This window comes from Miniopterus schreibersii, assembly GCF_964146895.1.
Source record: "Miniopterus schreibersii genome assembly, chromosome: 4".
Lineage (NCBI taxonomy): Eukaryota > Metazoa > Chordata > Mammalia > Chiroptera > Miniopteridae > Miniopterus > Miniopterus schreibersii.
The window spans coordinates 73,358,628-73,380,467 of NC_138105.1; the positions used below are offsets into that span (position 1 = coordinate 73,358,628).

Here is a 21,840-nt window from a genome sequence, read left to right on the forward strand (position 1 = left end):
CAGGAAGGAGGGATGGGGCCAAGAGGAAATGGTCAAGGAGATGGAAAGGTGGCTAGACCCTGGATGAGCAACAATAACACAATTTTTGTCCACTGCCTGGTCACAGCAGGGTAAAGGTTCCTGCAGGAGGACCCATCCCCCCATCAGCCACTGTAATGGAGTGGGGGGTAGTTGACAGTGGGGAGGGGTACTCTAGGGTGGTGTTCATCGAGGAGGCAGGAGTTGTGTCGGGAAGGAGGAAGTTCCCAGGGGTAGGCAGGAAACCCCTGTCTGACCTTTGGTCCCCATGCTGCCCGTTGATTCCTGTGATTCCCAGACCCTTCCCAGCTGGTTAGCGAAGGGAGGAAGGTTGGGGGCTGCAAATGGTGCCCAACCAGTTATTCGTCTAGGTTGGCCAGGCCCACACACAGTCCAGGGCCCCCCGCCCCCAGTGGGTGGGAGAAGGACACCTTCCATCTTCCTTCATGGAGGCCATATAGGCGGAGTGAATACAGGGTTACAATTTAGAGCTCGGGAGTTCCTTCTGGCTGTGCTGCTTACCAGCGCGTGGCCTCAGGCCAGTGACCTCCTTCTTGAGCCTCAGTTTTCTCCCATCTAACAAGGAGGCAACGGCCGGGCTGGGCGTGGCTCAGCGGTTGAGCACCAACCCGGGATCCAGATCGCAGTTGGATTCCCAGTCAGGGCACATGCCCCAGTTGTGGGCTTGATCCCAAGTGGGGGGCGTGCAGGAGGCAGCCGATCAATGACTCTCTTATCATTGATGTTTCTCTCTCCCTCCCTGAAATCAATAAAGATACATTTAAAAAATAAAATAAAATAAATAAAATGGAGGCAACATAGCCAGTTGTAAAACACTTGTCACAGTCCTGGCAGACATTCAGCCTTAATAAACGGTGGTATTTTTTTTTAAGTAGGAGGGGATGGATCATGTGCAGCCTCTGATACCAGACTGAGGAACTGAGTCACAAGGGAGAGCACTGCCTCCAGATGCTGGTGTCCCAGGCCTGTGGGAACACAGGCGAAGGGACATGACAGGGGTAGAGCCTGAGTGAGTCACAAGTGTCCAGTGGAGGAGGTTGGGCATGGAGGCAGTACCTGGGCCAATACCAAGAAGTGGGGTAGTCTTTGTGTGTAGTAAAGATCTTGGCTATTCATGACACATTGAAGGTGTTGCATATATGTATATATGAACATGATGTCTGTTGTAAAGGAAAAAGAAAGGCAACCAAAAACTCCCAAAAAAGTAAAAAGCCACCTAGACATGATGGTGCTGATGTGCTACAATTTTGAGCAATTGTTACAATGTCAGGACAAGAGTTTTAAATATATATGCTAATGCCTTTGTATCAAGATAAAAAATTTGTTTCTTTTTGGAAATTTGATCTTACATCTTTGATTTGTAATGTTTTAAAAAGGTACTCAAATATGCCTCAAATTTTAATAAAATACCCTATATACACATTTATTTGCTACTAAAAATTAAAATAACACATCAAAAATAATTTGTTACAATTCAAATTTTTAAAAACCGGAGAATCTAGTTAATGCACCCTATGTTAATTATACTCTAGCCAAACTACTCAATGTTTTCTTTTTTACATTCCTTCTACACAAGTTACTTGCTTCTAACACTTGATGTTGGGTTTCATCTTACTGGCTTCAGGCTTCTACAACACACTGGCAATACTTAAGACTTATTAGTGCTTCTTTGGGTCGAATAAAAAAAAAATGGAATTGAAGTCATTCAAATACAGACTACATGGATTCCTTATAACGTACTGGTACCAAGGTAGACAAGAAAGAGATGCAAGAGAAAAAGACAACACAGAACTTACATTGTAGGTTATCAAAAATTGGTACACAGTCTATCCTAGCAGAGAGTTGCTTTTCCAAGCTGCTACATTATATCCTGTTACTCGCAAGAAAAAAAACAACAGTACAAGAATAAGACTTATGCCTAAGTTGACTCCATGTCATAAACATTCTCCATGCTAACATGATCGGAAGGATCTCCGTGATACAGACAATAATGATTTAGATTCAGCTGCATCTAAATCTTATAGTACATTTTTAAAAAGATACATCTTTATTGATTCCAGAGAGAGGAGAGGAGAGGGAGAGAGAGAGAGAAACATCAATGATGAGAGAGTCATTGATCGGCTGCCTCCTGCACGCCCCTGACTGGGGACCGAGCCCGAAACCCGGGCCTGTGGCCTGACCGGGAATCGAACCGCGATCGCCTGGATCCTAGGTCCGTGCTCGACCGCCGAGCCACACCCAGCCGGGCTAAATCTTCTGAATCTTGATTCAATGACAGTGTTCTTCCCCTGTGTGTCTTTTCAAGCAGGGACAGGGCACGCCATCTAATAACCTGTAACATTGTCTGCGTCCTTTCTTTCCAAACAGATGCCAACGTCCTTACTCCAGGCTTCTTCCTGTTGAGTTTGCCTTGACCCTGACCCGGGCCAAGCCCCTGTAAGTTCTTTTCTCTGTCCTGCTGTTGGGGTGAATATTCTGGTAGAGGGAAGAGAATTTGGTCCTAGGGTTGAGAGTTAAGTCACTAAGGTTTTTTGCTAGTACTCCTGAGGCAGGTTGCGAGGCAGCTGCGGCTTCTTCCCAGGGATCTGAGAAGACTCTGGGGTCGGGTTTGGGTTGAGCTTCTTTGGTGAGTCCACTGGAAGCCTAGAAGCTCCTCCTAGATCCCCCAAATGGTTCAAGCGGAACATGATGCTCAAAACTCTCAAATTGCTACAGAGTAGCTTAGAAAGAACCATATAGCCCAGAAATAGCGAGAAAAACCCAAATTCCAACAAAACGTGGTGAAATAAAGAGCTAACCTCAGCTAGATTTTTTTTTAAATGAAAAAACTAATGATGTAACTTCCTCTATTTGCTCAATATTCTGTCTTTGGGATCTGTTAATTCCTTTTGCCTCCTGTTTAGGTTTTCACTACATTCAATACCATAATAGTGACCAATGGGCATTTAGACGGTTTCTAATTTTTTTTTCCTAAAATTTTTGTCCCAATAAACAAAATAAGATTTGATATCAAATCCCCACAAATGAAATCACTGGGTCCCAAAGCAGTCACAAAGAAGTTGTTTCCATTTTGACAGCTGTCATCAAGTTGTCCTCCAAAGAGGATGTTTCCATCGACACCCCTGCGAGCAGTGTCTAAAAAATTCCAGAGGAAGGAGGGGAGAGCAGCCCTTGGATTCACATGCAGTCAAATGCATCGGCCCTGATGTGAGTGTTTGTTTTCCTGAAAATAATTTATGTTCACAGGAAATTTTGTGCATGGACCTGTCTGAATTTCCTCAGAAGGTCATCCCAAAATTAGGTGTCAATTTTAAACGTTTTTTAACTGAAAAACAATCAATTTGGTTTCAGTTCTTTGTTTGGGCAGAGAAGGAAAAACTGTCATGAGGAAGTCAACTATGTCACTACCTGAAGTCCTCCTGGAGACATAAAGGTTTAAAAACAACAACTCTCACAGTCCTTCTGGAAGGTCTTTGAGGAAGTGATATTTGTGGCGAAGAAAAATTTCTGCAAAGTTCAGAAAACCCTCCACATTTATGCCAATGTGTTTGGTGTGGTTAAATTCAAGTGAAATTAAGTTTTGTGCTTTTGGAGGTGACAGAGGAGGCAAAGAGAGCCCTCTGGAGAGGAACAGCCTGTTCTCTCTGGGCCTCCATGTTCCCGGCTGAAAAAAGGTGACCCACTTTCTTACCTGGAACTGAAGGGCTATCAAGGTCAGCCTGCTGCTATCCCAGGTGGCTCGGCCCACAGCTGCACCAAGGTTTTTCATTTCATGCCCCCATTCCTGTCTCTGTAGCACAGAGGGAGGTTCCAGGGTTACCATGGACAGGGGAGGCCAGGGTAGGGACTTGAGAAAGTGTGCTGGGGACAGGTTGGAGACACAGAGATAAAGAGAGATTCAAGAGACAGACAGATAAGAGACTCTGAGTGGTAATTAGACAGGTGGAGAGAGCAAGGTCAGATTAGGGGCTGGCCCTGTGAAGTGGAAAGCAGGTGGGGTCCAGGAGGCAGGTCCCACCAAGGAGTATTGTTTGCTCCCTTGGGCAGCTGGGGAGCCTTGGTGCAGCTAGGCACCTGGACCTGTTCTCTCTAAATCACCCCCAATGCTTATGTGTCTCCCCAGGGTTTCAAAGTCCCCTCTGCCCTCTCTCCTTTCCCAACCCTCTCTGACACCAGATCTGACTGTGCCTTTCCTGCTCACACACCTGCCATGGCTCCCCATTTCCCTCCATCCACAGAGCTGAGTTTCAGGCATTGCACAGGTATGGTCTAGAATTGGTGGAGCCAGCAGAATAAGTGAATAATAATAATTGTTGTTGTTGTTAATCCTCAGTCATTGATTTTGAGAGAGAGTGGAAGGGAGGGAGGAAGGGAGAGAGAGAAACACCTGTGTGAGAGACATACATCCAATTGGTTGCCACGACCGGGGCTGGGTATCAAACCTGCAACCCTTTGGTGCCTGGGCCTACGCTCTAACCACTGAGCCAGATCTGCCAGGGCATAATGCTAATGTTTTAGGTCCCTTGTACGGCCCTCCACCCAGCCCTTTACGTAGATCAGCTCTTGGACCCCACAGCTGCACAGTGAGGGGCGTCTTAAGTCAAAGGCCAGTCTCCTGGCCTCCAGCTCTGGCTGACTCCACAGGGATAGGCCATTTCCTGCTCACTTCTGGATTTGTGCCACAGTTGAGGGGTTCTCAGACCCACCCTTAGCCCCAAGCTCTGTGCCCTTAGCAGGCAGCAAGTGGGCAGGAGTCTGGGGCGACCCCTGGTGGCCCTCGGGGGAACACAGAGGCTAGACCCTCTCATTTCTCCCCTCAGCCCCACTTCCTCAGTTAGGGCCCCGCCTCCAGCTCCCCATCCAGGCGGGCCCCCCTCAGGGAAAGACCCTGACCAGGCGCCACCAAGCCCCACGTGGGTGGCGAGTAATGAGCAGGACTGGCTGAGGAGGAATCAGTTTTCCAAGGGCTCCCACTCCTCTCCCTATACCAATCTCTTCAGAATTTTTCAAAACAAAATTTAATTTTTTAAAGGTAATACATGTGCATGATTTTTTAAATGCAAACATTACAAAAAGATGTACAGAGAAACATGAGACTGCCTCCCCCACCAACCCCCAGCCCCCTGGTTCTCACCTCAGAGGACACAACTGTGACCAGTGTTTCCTTTGGAAATATTTGGATAAAAATCTCCCTCGAATTATTGCTCTTATGCTTTTTACATTATGCATCTCGCAGAAGATCTGCTTTGGCCTCTTTAATAGTTGTATAGTATTCTACCATGTGAATGGACACTCACTTAAAGTTCCCAATTGGCTGACTTGAGGTTCCCAATTAAAAAAAATTTTTAATTGATTTTTAGAGAGAGAGGAAGGGATAGGGAGAGCGAGAAACTTTGATTGGCTGCCTCCTTTACGCAGCCCGGGCATGTGCCCTGACCGGGAATTGAACTGGCAACCTTTCGGTGCACAGGTCGATGCCCAACCAACTGAGTTAGACCAGCCAGGGCTGTTTCCAAATTTTTTTGCAATGACCAAGAATGTGGTAATACTGTCCTCTTCCTCCCTCTCCTTTTTAAAAGTACATTTTAAATTTTGGAATAATTTTCAATTTACAGAAAATTTGCAGGGATAGTGCAAAGTGTCTGAATAGCCTTCACCAGCCTTTGCCCATTGTGAACATCTTACATACCATGATTCTTTGTCAAAACAAACAGTTTAACCTTAGTACATTACTATTAACTAAACGCTAGGTTTTATTTGATTTACCCACTAAGTGTTTTTCTGTTGAGGATCCAACCCAGGATTCTGCATTGCACTTAATCCATCGTTTTGTATCCATGTAAATATGGTTGTAGAAAATTGCTAGAAGGGGAATTGATGGGTCAAATAGTATTTGCACTTTAATTTTGAGAGATTCTAGAAAACTGCCTTCTCAAGTGGTTGTACCAACGAGCAGTTCTACCTGTGCTGTATATAGGATTGCTTGTTTTCCCACAGCAGTGTCAACACAGTGTATTTGCAAACTTTCAATCTGTCTTTGTTTTTATCTTTGCTAAACTAATTGGTGGAAAGTGGTACCATATTGTTGTTTCAATTTGCATTTATTTTCTAGGAGTGAGGTTGGGTATCTTTTTTGGTATGCTTCTGTGAACTGACTGTCCATGTTCTTTATCCATTTTTCTATGAGTTATTTTTTTAAATATTAACTTACAAGAGCCCCTTACTTAATATGGAAATTAGTTTGTTCCTGGGTATTAAAAAAAAAGCTATCTGAAACGGATCTTTCTTCCAAAGAATTTTCTAGCTAGTTGTTTAGATATGGAAAGTTTCAGTTCATTCTTTTGGGTTTTCTTCTTCTTCTTCTTCTTTTTTAATATGTTTTCATTGGTTTCAGAGAGGAAAGGAAAAGGAGAGAGATAGAAACATCAACGAGTCATTGATCAGCTGCCTCCTGCACGCCCCCTACTGGGGAACAACCCTGAAATGCAGGCATGTGCCCTGATGGGGAATCCAACTGTGACCTCCTGGTTCATAGGTTGACTTTCAACCCCTGAGACACACCAGCTGGGTTCTTTTGGGTTTTCTATATATGAAATCATACCACAGCAGGGAATATTATTAGGTTGAATTGTTTCTCAAGTATTCCTGACGAAATTGCCAACCTGAAATTATAAGGAAACATCACACAAACCTAAACTCAGATTCCACAAAGTTACTGGCCTAGGTTTTTAATTCTCACACGAGAATATTTTTCCCCCCATTGCTTTTTAGATAGTGGAAGGGAGGGAGGGAGAGAGAGAGAGAGAGAAACATTGATGTGAGAGAGACACATAGATTGGTTGCCTCCTGCTAGGGATCCAGCCTGCAACCGAGGTATGTGCCCTTGACTGGAATAGAACCCGCTCTAACCACTGAGCAAAATCGGCTAGGGCAACTGTCCTGGGCTTTTTAAAAATGCAATAGTATGCCCTGGCCAGTTTTGCTCAGTGGTTGTAGCACTGGCCTGTGAACCGAAGGGTCATGGGTTTGATTCCTGGTCAAGGGCATATTCCTGGGTTGCAGGTTCTATCCTGGGTCTGGGCACATGCTGGAGGCAACCAATCGATATGTCTCTCTCACATCAATGTCTCTCTCTCTCTCCCTCTCCCTTCTACTCTCTCTAAAAATCAATGGAAAAATATCTTCAGGTGACGCTTAACAACAAAAACATTTTTTTTTAATGCAGTATTAGGAAAGGCAAAGACCAACTGAGGAATGTTACAGGTTAAAGGAGATGAAGGAGACTTGACAAATACAGTGTGAGCCAAAATACTCTTTTGTTATAAAGGACATTATCAGAACAGTTGGGAAAAACCTGTTTAAGGCCTGTAAATTAAATAACAGTATTCTATAAATGTCCATTTCTTGATTTTCATAATTATGCCATGATTATGTGAGAGAATGTCCTTGTGTTTAGAAAATGCGAACTCAAGTATTTATGGGTAAAGAGACATCATTTCTGCAAGTTTTTCATAAAGATAGGGAGGGAGGGAGGGAGGGAGGAAGGGGGAGAGGGGGAGGGAGAGAGAGAGAGAAGCAAAGGTGGTAAAAGTTAACATGTGTCGAATCTGGGTAAAGGGTACCCAAGAGTACTCTGTACTCATATTCCAATTTTTCTGTAAGTCTTAAGTTGTGTCAAATATAAAGGTAAAAAAAAAAATAACATGAAATTGTGCCACATGAAATTATTATTTCATTTTTGACCTGTATAAACAGTGCTCTCATATGAGTCGACCTATTCATTCTCTTCCTCGAGTACTTGACAGCAGTTCTCTTCCCCTTGCCCCTTAATTTGGTGGCCTTTTCTGAACCTTGTTCATTTGCTCCATCAGTATGGCGAATTTTATTAACAAACTTCTGAATAGGGGACCATCCCTGCGTCTCAGCTATGAGTCACCGTCGCTGTGGCCTAGTTTAAAAAGTGTTACTTGGTATTGTTTGCTGAAATACCATTTGGGAGTTCTGTACCACCATCACAGGAAGAGGGGCCTGTCGTTTTCTTACTGTGCTTTCTTTGCAGTTTTTGGTGTCAAGGAGAAGCCTACTCTCTAAATAGTATTCCAATCACTCATTTTACAAAGTAAACTGAGGCCGGGAGAGGAGAAAGGACCTCTTCAGGACACTCCCAAGCCAGGGCTGGGCCCCTAAGGCCCCATGTTTGCGGGATGAGGGCAACACTATCATTAGAGGGGCCTTTAGTTGCAGATCAGCACTGTCTCGCTGATGACTAAATGGGCCTGTTTCTTGTCTGGAGAATAAGCACAGGATGGTCGGGGAGATAGGATGGAGTCTCCTTTCTGTTTCCCTTCAGAGCGGTTGGTCTAAAGCTGATCGTTGATGGATACCGACTGGGCATCTCGCATCCAGCGTGGGCACCTCTGTGCGTGTCCCCCCAGGACCGAGCGTCTGTCCTCCTGGCCTCGAGCCCACCTCCTGCGGGGGGTTGACTCACCCTCCCGTGCGCCGCTCGGGCCGCCGGCAGCCCCCCGAGGGTCTGGGGCGAGAGCGGGAGCGGGGGCTGGGCCGGGGCCGGGGCCCGGAGCGGGGCCGGGGGTGCGGCACTCTTCGCGGGAGGTCCGTCTCGGCTTCCAGGGCTTTACTGCCGGGAAGGAGGAGGGGCCGGTGGACACCTGAACCTCCGACCCCCGAGGTCCCCCAGCACTGTTCCTCCCAATCCTTCACCCCTGGCCGTTGCCGGGACCCCTCCCCAGGGACTCCCAGCCCCTTCCCGCGAAGCTCTGCTCCAGGTCCTCGATACTTCTTTTTCCATCACCCTCCCAGGGCCCCCCACATACGCCCGACTCTAAGAGCCCGTGCCTCCGGAGTGCCAGCCCCACATGGGGACTCCCTCGCTCAGAGTGTCCCCCCGAATCACCACCCCTAGGTTGCAGCTCCGGGACCCTCCCCAGAACCCTCGGCTCAGCCGTCTCCCCGAGGCCCCGCCCCGCCCCTCACTCACACGCGCTCACGCAGCACCGCCTCCCGGGCCGCGCACGCTCCGCCCTCGGCTTCGGCCGCGCGTGCGCGCCGCTGCTCCTCTTCCAGCAGCTTCGCGGTCTCGGCGGCCGCTGCCTCCCATCGCGCCAGGGCTTCTGCAGGCGCAGCGGGCGCGGTCAGGCAGGGGACCGGGCTCCCAACCCCGCGCGTGCACGCGTTGGAGTTTCTAGTATGCCTACTTGCGTGCTTTGCTTTATTTGAATTAAATGTGTGTGGTGTTTACGTGTCATTTGCAGTTTTCTTAGGTTTGCATTGCTTTTGGAAGTCGTTTACATGGCGTTTGCATATTTTGTTGCAATTGCGTTTCTGTGACTGTTGCATGTTGTGTGCATGTCTTTAATAAGTTTTCGCGTTCATTTGCATGTCGTTTGCATTACGTTTGCACATGTGCGTCTCATTTGCGTAGCCAGGAACTTTCTAGGCTCCTCCCACCTCTAGCCCTGCGCAGCACCCTTGTGCCCCAACACACCTACCTGTCAGCGCCCCGTTCTCGGTCCCCATCTGAGTCCCCTGTGCCTTGGCCTCGTCCATCTCAGTCTTCATTGTCATCAGTTGGGCCTGAAGCCGGCTCTGTGGAGTGGAGGGGAGGTGAGGGGGGATCCTGGGAGGGCAGAAGGGGAGACTGAGATGACACTGATGTTCCCTGAGCTTTGTTGGAATTTCCTTTGGGGTCCTGTTGTTGTAAAATACAGTAATGGCCGCTGAAGTCTGGGGTGCTGCGTGGCAACAGCTGCCTGCCTGGAGGGAGGTCTCCACCTAGCCCTCCCCCCCTCAAACCACCCGAATGTGGAAAGGGTTTAGGGTTTAGCTTTGCATTCAGACTTCGGCTCTCTTCCCAGCTACATCTAGATTTGCTGACTGGGGTTTAAAAGCCCACCTGGTTGTTAGCAGTGATTGGGTTTATGGGTTGTCTGTCACCTCTGTGAGGCATTGTGCAAAGCAGCTAGTCTCAGGGCATCTTCTATCAGGAGGCAAAATTAGAATTTGAACCAAGGGCAGGCTGCTCTTAACTTAGATTGTCCCAGGCCCTTCCCTTAGGTAGGCAGGAAGGAGGTAAGGGGTCTGTTTTGATTTTTAAAATACACACACTGCCCAACGTCTGCTGGGCCTGGTACACAGAGGTGCACAGAATATATATACACATATATATTAATTAATATATATGAGTGGTTGGGACTTTGAGGATGGGGATGGTTCTTCTGTGAGGTAGGGCTGGAAAGGGTTAAGAAAGTGTTTGAAGGTGGTGGCCAGAGGAAAAGGGAGGACCTGGCTGGTACCTCCTCCAAGAAGCCAACTTTAGCCCCCTAATTACAGGTGACATGAATGTCCTTTTCCTAAAATAGAGCTGGGACATTGGCTGAGGGTGGTGGTGTTGCATCGGCACCTAGGGAAAAGGCTAAAACAGGTCCTCACCAGGTGGGCTCGGGTCTGGGGCTTCTCTATCCACCACCGTTTATCTGGCAAATAGCAGAGGACAGTGGGGCCTTCTTGATCAGAAGGTTTACTAAAGGGTGAACTGACATTGTAGGAGTTGGGATTATGGTGCTATTCTCATTCGAATAGAAGAATTGGAGAAACTGCCCTGGCCAGTGTGACTCGGTTGGGTATCCTCCTGTACACTGATGGTTTGCCGGTTTGAGTCCTGGTCAGGGCACATGCCCAGGTTGGGGGCTCAATCCCCGGTAGGGGGCATGCAGGAGGCAGCCCGATGTTCCACTCTCATTCTGTTTCTCTCTCCCTCTCTCTCCTTCTTTCTCTCTCTCTCTCTCTCTCTCCCTCCCCCCCCCTCTACCCTCCTTCCTCTCTCTCTCAAAACCAATAAAAAAATCTTTAAAAAAAATGAATTGGGGAAACCAAGGCACGGGGGGGCATCCCTGGGTGTGTGTGTGTGCAGATCCTCTTTTCCCCCCATTCTGGATGCCCCAGCCCCCAACACTGCCCACCTACCTGGTGGCCCTCACAGGCCCTTAGAGCTTCCTCCAGCTCCCGATGGACACCCTCGGCCTTGTCCAGCCGCCTGGCCAGAGCCTCCTCACGGAGGGCAGCCTCTGCCAGCTGTCGCTGCAGCTCCTGGACCTCCGGCTTGGGGTCCCAGGGGGGCACTGTGGCATTGACTCCCAGCTCCAGGTCTGGGCAGGAAGACCCCCTGGAGGCTGCAGCAGCCAAATTCCAGGCCAGTAGGGCTGCCCCAGCCGCAGCTGCTGCCAGAAACACTGCAGCCCCACACAGGGCAAGCACCCGCCAAGCGTACCCAGGCTCTGGCCCAGGGTCGGCCATGCTGCCATCCACAGCTCTGGCCCCAGATGGCCACAAGCATTTAATTGGCACCTTAGGATGCCAGGGACACCCACGGGTCCACCCAGCCAGGGCGTGTTTCTCAAGTCCTTTGGGAGGGGTTGGGTCCCCACCAGGGGCCAGACCAGGCTCCTGGAATCCAGGACAGGACTGGGGTCCTGCATTCCAGTCCTGCCTCTGCCTTCCTCATGCTCTTCTCTGAGCCTCAGTTTGCCCCTCTGTGAAGTGGGGATGGCAGTAGGTCCTTAGGACTTAGTGACAACCACTTGAGCACATCCAGGCAAAGGGCCCATCAGCACAGGGGGCACTTGGCAAGGGGCTAGGGGCATATTGTCCCCATTCTGTTCATGGAGAAACCGAGGCTGGAAGACTTAACAGCTACTCGACCTATTGAGGTCGGCCTGGGTCAGGCTGTCATACTTTCTGTGACCAACTCTGAGGGCCAGAGGGTAGATGCAAGGGTGGACCGGCCCCATCTCCCTGCTTGTTCTCCACTGGGTCGCCAGGGGGCAATCTTGCAGCGTGAATCAGATCCAGGCCAGTTTCACAGTCTCTCTCAGAATCAAATCTCCTCCTCTTCTCCCTCCTGGCGTCACCTCCTTATGGTCTGCCTACATTTTTATCCCCTCCCCCCCATCCTCCTCCTCCCTACTTCCCTCTTCTTCACCTCCCCACTGACTCTTGCTCTGCCCTTTCTCTTCCTCCCCCTCCTCTTTCTCTTTCCCCTGCAACGCCTCCAGGGCATCTTTGACTTCCTTTCCTCCTCCTGGGACCCTCCAGCCCTCCTCAGTGCCCTTTTGGCAAGTGCTTTCCCACCCCAGAGCTTTGCGTTAGCTGTTCCCTCTGCCAGAGGGTCCTTATCTCTCTCTGTGACCAACTATTTCTCATCCTTCGTCCCTTGGTGTATCTCCTCCGGAACCCTCCCCTCCCCTGCTACCTCAGGCTCCTTTTGATCAGCTCTCTTAGCTCTGCTGTACTTGAACGTGGTGATTGACTGAGTCCCAACTGCCTCCCCCACCAAACTGGGTGAACCCCTAAAAAGTAAAGCTCACATCTGCCTGGTTCCCACTGCCCCAGCCTGGGCCTGGCACACAGCAGTTGAACAGGAGGTGTGAGCTGAGTAAACATTGTGAACTGGAATCTCAGTGTCCTCACCCCCCACCCCCCTACCCCCGTCCCTCTTATTCCGCATGAAGAAATCAGAGCCCAGAGAGGCCAAGTCTCAGGCCAGGGACATACAGCAGCCACTGGTCACTGCCAGATTCCTGCTGGAGTTGGAACCCTTACGGACCTGCAGGATCTCAGTCCTGACTTCTCAGCCTCTGGTTCATTTGGCCACAGCCAGCAAGGGAAGCGGGGCATTTTTAGGAAGGAGAAAAGTTTATAATTGGGCCATTGTGTGGGGGTTTGGGGGAGAAATTGAGCAGGTCAAATTCATCTTATTGAACAAACCTAACCCCCTTCATCAGTGAAACACAGTACAGGTGTGGGGGCCAGCAACACTGTTTTGGAACAAGCTGGGAGTGGGAGTGGAGGATGGTGGAGGAGGGAGGAAGTACTGAGGTCTTGTGGTCCTGTGGGAAGGGTTTGTTTCCTGGAAATGGAGGGAACATGTTGCAAGTCAAGGGTTCAATTCCCGGAGTGTCTGAGAACCCTGAGCAAGTCCAGAAACTTCTCTGGACCTGTTTCCTCATTTATTAGATGGGGTTATTAGTGGGCAGTGAAATGACTCAGTCATAATAAAGGGACTTCACAAGCTCCTACTAAGCCCTCCCGCAAGCTGGGGATACAGAAGGCGGGGGGGGGGCACTCCAGCCTCATCCTCTAGAGCAGAAGTTCTCACCACATATGATTCTGACCCCAGGGACACTTGATAATACCTGAAGGCATTTTTTTGTCACAACCTGGGGGTAGGAGGCTATGGCACCTAGTGGGTTGAGGCCAGGGATACTGCATGACTTCCTACCCGACATCCTACCAGTCCACAGAAAGCCCACCACAGAAGGCACTCCAGCTCAAAGGTCAACAGTGCAGAGGCCGAGAAACTGCACCCTAGAAAGTCAAAATGAGGCAGGAAGGGAACTGCGCAGAGAAATGGCCTGGGAGGGTAGAGAGTGGTGAGCAGGGGAAGGGAGGGGACAAGAGGGCCAGGGGAACCTGTGGCAGGAATGGTGTTTGGGGGTCCCTGGGTGTGCAACAGGAGCCATAGAGGGAGGGTCTATTGACCATCTCTTCTGGGGACTGCAGGACCTGATGGCAGTGCAGAATTTTGGGCAGACACAGGGGTCCTGACGCCATGCACAGGAAGTTGCCTGAACAATAGCCAGATTCCAGGAGAACTTGGAGGAAGGAAGATAACAGAGAAGGAAGCATTTACGGGGTGTGGAAGAATCCAAGAGAGTGGGCGAAGGGTCTATCAGGATGGTGGCCGTCCATTTTGGAGAAGCAGAGAGACTCTTTGGAGGTGGGTTCTGCAGAATAAATAAGATTTTGGGGGATGGACAAAATTATGACAAAGGCCCTGCCTGGATGTGCCTGCAGATCCAGGTTTGAGTCCCAGCCCCACACTTTCTTTCTTTTTTTAATTTTTAAAATTGACTTTTAGAGAGAAAGGAAGGGAAAGAGAAAGAGAGAGAGAAACATCCATGTGAGAGGGAAACATTGATTGGCTGGATCCTGCGTGCCCCTTACCGGGGATTGAGTCTGCTACCCAGGCATGTGCCCTGACCAGGAATTGAACCAGCAACCTTTCAGTGCAGGGGATGACCAACCAACTGAGCCACACTGCCCAGAGCTAGCCCTGCACTTTCCATGGGAAGGGATCAGGAACCCGGACAAGGTGTCCCTCTCCCCATAGCCTCCATTTCCTCATTGGAACCACAAGCACCAGGAGATCATTGAGATAATAGAATGCTGAGCACTTAGTGAACACTGATGGAGGTGTACAGTCCTTTAAGATGAACCCAGAGGAGAAGAGGGCTGGGTAGGGAGTGAGGTGGTACCTGACCAAACCCTGTGGGTTTCTGGGAACATTCTGGAGCAAGGAAGGCTAGGTGTAGATGTCAATGGGTCCCAGATGCTTGGGGTGACACAGTGATACTCCAGGAACTTCAGAGTCAGTTTGTTCCCCTAAAAAGGGATGTTTATTTTTTGGAACCCAAAGACCCAGAAGAAAGTGACCTTCCACAGACCATGAAAGCAAAAACCAGGTGACTCCCCACTTCATGACTTGCCTGGCTTGGGGGTTGAGGGGGCAGCCTTGGTGTGGGAGAAGCATCAGAGTTGGCCCAAGGCTGTCCCATGAACCACCCCCTGCCACCTGGCCCCCCTGCCCTCTCCCCAGCTGTCCCCTCCCCCCAACCGTGCTGCCAATCAGAACTGGACAGGTCAGGGAAACCAAGATGGAAACAGATGAGTCCAGGTTGTGGCCTAAGAGACAATAAAAGGGACTCAGGGAGGAACTGAGCAGGACAGAACATGAGCCCCACACCCTCCATAAACTTCGTCCCACTCCTGGACCCCTCCCTCCTCGCTGAGCTTCCTCTCTCTCCCTCGCTTCTCCTCAGTGCCCAGCCCTCCATGCTGCAGGCAGGCCACCATCCCAGGCCCTGACTGTCCCTCCTTCCCTCCCATCCCTCTCCAGCTCCCCCTCCTTACCAGCTGTCTGTCTTCCTGGGACCTCAGGCCAGCAGAACTTCCAGTGTCAGGGGCAGGAGCACAATGACCATGCAGAGGCTGAAGGTGTTCCCGGAGCTGGTGGAGTCTTCTTCCCTGCCTGAAGTCTCTTTCCATTTTCTGGGGTGGAGATGGGGATAACTCAGGCAGCTGCCAGGCCTGGCTCCACTAGTATTGGGCTTGTTGCCCCCTCAGAATCTTTCCTCCTTTCCCACCAGTCACTGGGGAGGAGAGTGGGCAGTTGTCACCCATGGTTGGGTGACTAGAGGGACAAGGCTGGGACTCAAACTTTGTCCCCAGAGCAATGGGAATTTTCCCAGCCAAGGGGATCCTGGGTCTTGGGGTTGGGCTGGAGGGGCAAGGGCACGTGCCCTGGAGTGGGTAGGTGTCCAGACCTTAGTCTCTCCAGCTCCATGGATGTGTTCTGCACATTCTGCTTCAATTCCTTGATCTCCTCTAAGGAGGGACAGAGAGTGTGTCACACAGTAGCCATAACCCTCAACTGGCTCCACCTTGAGACAGGACCCCACCTCTAGCCCCACCCTCATCCTACTGTACCTTGGATATCTGGCATGCCCCCTTCCTACCTCCATTGGATTCTGGTCCCCTCCCTCTCTCCCTATCCCAACTCTGGGACCCTCCCTCTTCCCTCCTCTTCAAAACCTGACTGCTCCAACAAACCGTCTTAATGGAACCTGGGGTTTTGTGTTTTTCTCACCTTGAAGCTTCTGCACTAGCTGCTGTTGCTTGTGGCCCTGAGCCTGCTCCATTTTCAGGGAATCCATCAGGGTCACCTGGGATGTGGTGGAAGGGTGAGGGTGTTGGAAACTGGGGTTCTGTCCCAGGCAGGGTAGGCTACTGTCTCTGGCCCTGACCCCCTCCCCAGGCTCTGGGGTCAGAGGGGGTTGGGTCCAAACCCCTTTCAGGGTTCCCTCCAATCCTTTTTGAACCTGTGTTCCACCTTGAAAAATGGTCAAAACCTCCCACCCTCCCAGGGCCACTGAAAGGGGTGTGATCCTCGAAATGGGAGTTTCAAGCCCTGCCCCTCCATAGGAATTTGGAGGCTCTCCATGCCGAAATCTTACAAGAAATTTCCAGATCCCCTGGGCTAGAGGTTCCCTCAAACCCAGAACACAGTGGGATGTCTGAACCCAAGTTAGATGTCTAGTGGGAGTTTCAAGGACCCCTATGTTAAGACCCAAGTGAAAATTCCAGCCTCTTACGGATGCTATGGAAGTATCAAGAGTCTTTGCCTTGCCCTTGGCTATGTAGCTCAGTTGGTTAAAGCGTCATCCCCACACCCCAAGGTTGTGTGTTCAATCCCCGCTCAGGGCACATACTAAGAATCAACCAATGAATGCATAAAGAAGTGGAACAACAAATCAATCTCTCTTCCCCCCTTTTCCTCTCTCTCTCAAATCAATAAATAAAAACAAAAATAAATAAGTAAAAGCTTAAAAAAAAGAAGAGCCCCTGCCTTCTTCAGAGTCTGGTGAGGTCCCCATATGAACCCCCAGAGGGTATTTCTGCTTACCCAAGATTATGCCCAGGGGGAGTTTCTAGCTCCCCCAGACCAATGTTCTGGAGTTTGGAGATTCATCCACATCCTAGTGGGGATACTGAGGCCCCTTACTTGGGTGCTCTGGGGAATTTAAGGCCCCACCCCATACCATCACCCCAGAGAGAGTTTAGAGCTCCCCAAAACCCTGGTGGGGAAATTCAGGTTCCTGATATAGGGGTCGAGGGGCAGTTTCAAGGTCTATCTCAGTCTCCACCTAGACCCCGGGGTTCCCCAAAGCACAGGGCCCTCTCTAGGAGTGGTAGTGGCTTACCACAGTCTGGTTGCAAGTGGCATTAGTCTCCAGTAAGACTCTCTGGGCCTGGTTCAGCTGGTGCTCCAGGTAAGTGATGTTTTGACACTCCTGCTCAGCTCCGAGGACGTCCTTGCAAGTGATGCTGTTGAGCCTGTTAGCTAAGATGATCACGAGGACAATCAGAACCACCATAACCGGGATCACCAGTAGCCACTTCAGCCACCTGTGGCACCACAGCATCAGATTATTTGAGCGGTCATCCATGGGCACAGGCGAGTGGTGGTACAAGGTGCCTGCCATCCGGTGGGGTGTAGGAAGTCTGGAAAGAAAGCTGAAACCTTCTAAAGCCTGGAGCCGCCCCACCCCTTCATTAGCATAGGAGGGGAGCTGGCCGAGAGATTCTGGAATGAGTTGTCTGCAGAAGAGGACACTTTAGCTTTCACTTTCATTTATCAGAAATGTCCTGTTAGTGCTAATTATGGCCTTGGCCCTTCCAGGCAGGGTCCTGGCCCATGAGCTCTTGTGGGAGGGGAGACCCCATCATAAGTCTCTGCCCTTTGCTGTGTTCCTGAGGATGAGAATTGCAGTTACTGAAAACCTAGGGCATTCCAGCCTTGTGTTCCTGTGTACTGGGACTTGAAGAGGCAGAGGCCATCATTGGTCCAGTCCCCAGCTGGGGAAATTGAGGCTGAGAAGTGAGTGGTGGACTGGGGGTAGGCAGGGCCAGGGTCTCACCTGAGACGCCGGGTTTCATGTTCAGGGGTCTCTGTAGTGAACCAGCAGGAGTTCACTTAGCATCCCTCCTGTTGTCTCAGAGGGGACCATAGGGAGTCACGGAGGGTGTCAGAAGAGGGATATCCTTCTGCCTAGACTGCTTAAAGCCACTCAACAGCCAAATGACAAGGGATGAGGGATGATCTTGAAGAGTCCCCAAGGAGCTTGTGTGTACCATGAGCAGGGCCCCCCCTTCCAGAGCAGGACCCCAGGTACAAAGACACAGCCCTGGGTAAAGCTGATTTATTTGAGCCACACTGTGCTGGCCTTGAAACTTTAGGGCCAGCTTGGGGCCACAATTGCAGTTCAGAGGCCAAGGCTATGTGTGAACAGTCCTGCCTCCCTCTGGGACTCTGGGCAAGCAATTTCCTCTCAGCCTCAGTTTCCACAGCTGTAAAATGGGGATGATAATAACAAGAAAAAAATTATTTTTTTATTAAAATATGTCTTTATTAAAGAGAGAGGAAAGGAGAGGGAGAGAGAGATACAAACATCAATGATGAGAGTCACTGATCAGCTGCCTCCTGCACGCCCCCTGCTGGGGATCGAGCCCAAAACCCAGGCATGTGCCCTGACCGGGAATTGAACCCCTAACTCCTGGATCCTAGGTCGATGTTCAACTGCTGAGCCATGTCTGGCCGGGGTAACAAGAAAATTTCTGTGCCCTCCTAAATTTTGCAACCAAGGCGAGTGCCTTACTTTCCTCATTCTAGTCCTGGCCCTGCAAACAGAAAGTTTGTGGGTTTTCCCTCTCAAACAGTTATGCCACCATTCTGGGTTTCGCTCAGGTTGAGGTCCAAGCACTTGTGACTGGGAGCTAAGAGGTAGAATCTCTGGGAAAGTGATGAGTGAAGAGGAGGGTATTGTGATCACTGATGAGGAAATTGATGATGCACCCATGCCACTGGACTCCTTAATCCCAAGAAAAGCAAAAGCACAGTGTGGGGGTGGAAAAATACGTTTTCCTTCAACCCTTCTAAATTCTTCCAGCTAGACTAATAATCACATTAACACCAGACAGATTAACAGGAGAAAACAACGAACTTTATTATATATGACAACTTTATTACATATTTATATTGTGCCATAAGAACATGAGACCCCAGGACAGATTGGGCATTTGAGGCCTTAGGTGCCATCTGGAGCTAAGAAGAAAGGGGAGTTGTGGTTTGGGTCAGAAGGCAATTCACATGGACTTGGAAAAGCAAATGTTTGGTAAACAAGTGTTTGATGGGCCATCTTTAACAATGGGACTTTGATCAAAAGGGCCTTGCTAGTTTCCCCTCTGTCCTTCACACCTAGTTCACAGTAAACTATAGTTATCTGTGATGTCTCACCCTTCCTGGAGCAGGTCCTCTTCTAAATTCCTTTTAGGCAGTTAGGAAGGACAAAGTTTCTTCCTGAGTCTTTTGTTTCTTGAAAATAATGAACTTAAAATAGTATCTCCAAAGGCATATTTTGGGAACTCTGCTCCCCTCAACGGTAGCAACAACCCCAGCCAACTGGGTAGTCCCAAATTCAGGCAATGTTTGTGATAAGAGAGTATACTCCTACCCAGCTTACTGATGTAGCAGCCCGCTTCCCACAAAAGGCCAGGGAGAGTGTCAGGTGTAGTTAGTGCAGCTATGGGATATGTGGGGTGGTGGCTTTTCTCTGACCTGCAGGAGGCAGAGAAAATGAGCAATGTTACCACACACCCTGCCCTCTGGCAGTGCCTGCATAGTGTCCAGGGGGTTTAAGGTTCTCACTCCCTTCTAGATGGGATTATGTTATTCTGCTGGGAGACTTGGCCCAATGAGGGGGACCTCCCTGAGCAGAATGAAATGCTCTCTCTGACTCTGTCTTATTTCTGGCCTGCATTTCTCCCATGGCCTTCAGGTGAATAGCTCCTGCTATAGGTATGCTAATTATTAGAGAAATTCTGCTTGCTTCTTTTACCTCTGTGATTTTCTAAATAAACTTTTGATTGTATCTGAGAAAAGAAAGAATATGAGTTTTTTATCTCTCCAATACCAGAGACCATTTAAAGCAATGGTACCCTACAAGACTATACAACCCCTCTGTTGGTGAATTCTGCCTCCTGTTAGAGTGATTAAACCAGTGCTGTGGAGAAATGCCAACTGGGAACCAGTAGGCCTACCACTGCTGGGAAGAGTGGTAACTCAAACAATGTAAATTGCCTAGGGTGGAGGGCATAAGGAAATAGGAGAAACTATCTGAGAACTGTTCAAGTGGGTAGCGTATGCCCTGCGCACAGTGCTTTTAATATCCGGGTATGGCTTGTGTATGGTAAATGGGAACATGGGCCCCTTCCCCAGCTCCAACTCCCTCTCCTACCCTGTGGGAAGACAATGAAGGCCATCACTAAGTAGACTGTGAGACCTTGGGAGCCTGACCAGATCCTCAGTCAAGAAAACAGCTAGCAGTTTTGATCTTACACAGACCCATCCTCCTCCCCTGCATGCCCTGTTTTTATGTTTTCTGTACTCTATAAAACCTGGTACTAGAAAAGTCTGGGTGGCAGCGAAACAATAGCATGGGCCAGCCATCCCTGGTGCACCTGTCTGCAGGCTGGATGGGACTTAGCAGTTCAACTTCACCAGTTGGCCCTCCACGGTGCACATGTAAGTCCTAATAAACCAATGTTTTTCACACCCAGTCCTTTGAGTTACTTCTTTGGGAATCTAAGAACAATACAGTGAGGTTTTCTGGGACCTCAGCACGTTGCATAACAGCTTGTAAAAAAGCCGATTGGTTCATGGCAGATAACTGTGGACTGCCAAGAATTGAACAAGGTGGTGCCTCCCACCCATGTGGCTGTGCCCAACATTGTCACCATCTTAGATAACTTGGCCACGATCCCAGGAGTGTACCAGGCTGTACTGGACTTAGCAAATGCTTTTTTCAGTCTATCTCTAGCTGCTGTGTCACAAGATAAATTTGCCTTCATGTGGAAGGAAAAATAATAGACCTTCAAGTGCTTCCCCAGGGCTACCCAGCCCCACAATGTCATGAGATGGTAGCCTGAGACCTGTCCCTGTTCTTCCCCATATCAGTAAAATGGGCTCATTACATTGATGAGATAGTGTTGGCATGTGAAAACTTGCCTTTGGTGCAGGACACTGCAAACTTTGCTGGAACATCTGCAAGTGAAAGAGGATGGGCAGTTAAACCACAGAAAATTCAAGGCCCAGGCACCACCATAAAGTTTCTGGGAGTTGCATGGTTGGGTAAGATGTTCATTTTCCCAAAGGCTGTGATTGATAAGGTGCAGGCATATCTGACACCAAAGAACATGTAAGAGGTACAAGTTTTTATAGCCATTTTGGAGTTTTGGAGGACTTTTTGTTGTTGTTAATTCTCACCTGAGGGTACTTTTTCCATTGATTTTCAGAGGGAGTGGAAGGGAGAGAGAGAGAAATATCTATGTCAGAGAGACACATCGATTGGCTGCCTCCCGCATGTGCCCTGACAAGGGCCGGGGATTGAACCTGCAACCCAGGTACATGTCCTTGACCAGAAATCGAACCCTCGACCCTTCTGTGGGTGGGCTGATGCTCTAACCACTGAGCAACACTGGCCACGACATGGAGTTCTGGGGACTTTTATTTCCCACTTGGCATAGTGCCTCTGTCCCTTATACTGCCTGGTAAAGAAAGGACATATGTGGGACTGGGGATCAGACCAGCAAGCTACCTTTGAGAGAAAAAAAAATACTGGTGAAGCAGATTAAAACTCTGGGCATCCCCCAAGTGGGGCTATCATTTGAGTTAGATGTGTCTGTGACTCCAGAAGACATGGGTTGGGTGCTGTGGCAGAGACAGAAGAAGAGAATTCCCCTAGCATTTTGGTACCGACTGTGGAAGGGGGCAGAAACCAGATATATACCCCACAGAGCAACAGCTCCTAGCAGTGTACACAGAACTCCTGCCCACCGGTGGAGCCTCACGAAGGAACAGTATATTGTGGTAAGAACTTCCCTTTCTATTATCAAGAGGTGGGTTGAGAATATGGTTTTTCCTGGGCACAGAGGAAGTCCGCCCCATGATAGTAAAAGTTGCCAATCTCCCTCTCCTCAAGGCGAGGCGGGCACGTTCTGTGTTCTGTTTCCTACTGGTACTGAGGCAGGTTAGTAAGAAACTAGGAAAATTCCCTGGCAAGTGAAATAAAATTGAGACAAATAGGTCAACAAACATCTGCGCAATTA

General features: G+C 49.4%; 2 protein-coding genes across 2 annotated transcripts; both read right to left on the reverse strand.

Annotated features, from left to right (window-relative positions):
• Positions 1-7,336: 7,336 nt before the first annotated feature.
• Positions 7,337-11,352, reverse strand: CCDC194 (coiled-coil domain containing 194; the record flags this gene model as incomplete). Its single annotated transcript, XM_081135534.1, has 4 exons — positions 7,337-8,677; positions 9,038-9,170; positions 9,549-9,645; positions 11,023-11,352. 4 exons carry the CDS (start codon positions 11,350-11,352, stop codon positions 8,527-8,529), a joined length of 711 nt encoding a protein of 236 aa, XP_080991660.1. The 3' UTR covers positions 7,337-8,526.
• Positions 11,353-14,487: 3,135 nt separating this feature from the next.
• BST2 (bone marrow stromal cell antigen 2) lies at positions 14,488-17,214 on the reverse strand. Its single transcript, XM_081136088.1, has 5 exons — positions 16,878-17,214; positions 15,764-15,839; positions 15,441-15,501; positions 15,028-15,165; positions 14,488-14,799 (listed from the first exon to the last, which is right to left on the reverse strand). The coding sequence occupies exons 1-4, from the start codon at positions 17,157-17,159 to the stop codon at positions 15,051-15,053; spliced, it is 534 nt and encodes a 177-aa protein (XP_080992214.1). The 5' UTR covers positions 17,160-17,214; the 3' UTR covers positions 14,488-14,799; positions 15,028-15,050.
• Positions 17,215-21,840: the final 4,626 nt, after the last annotated feature.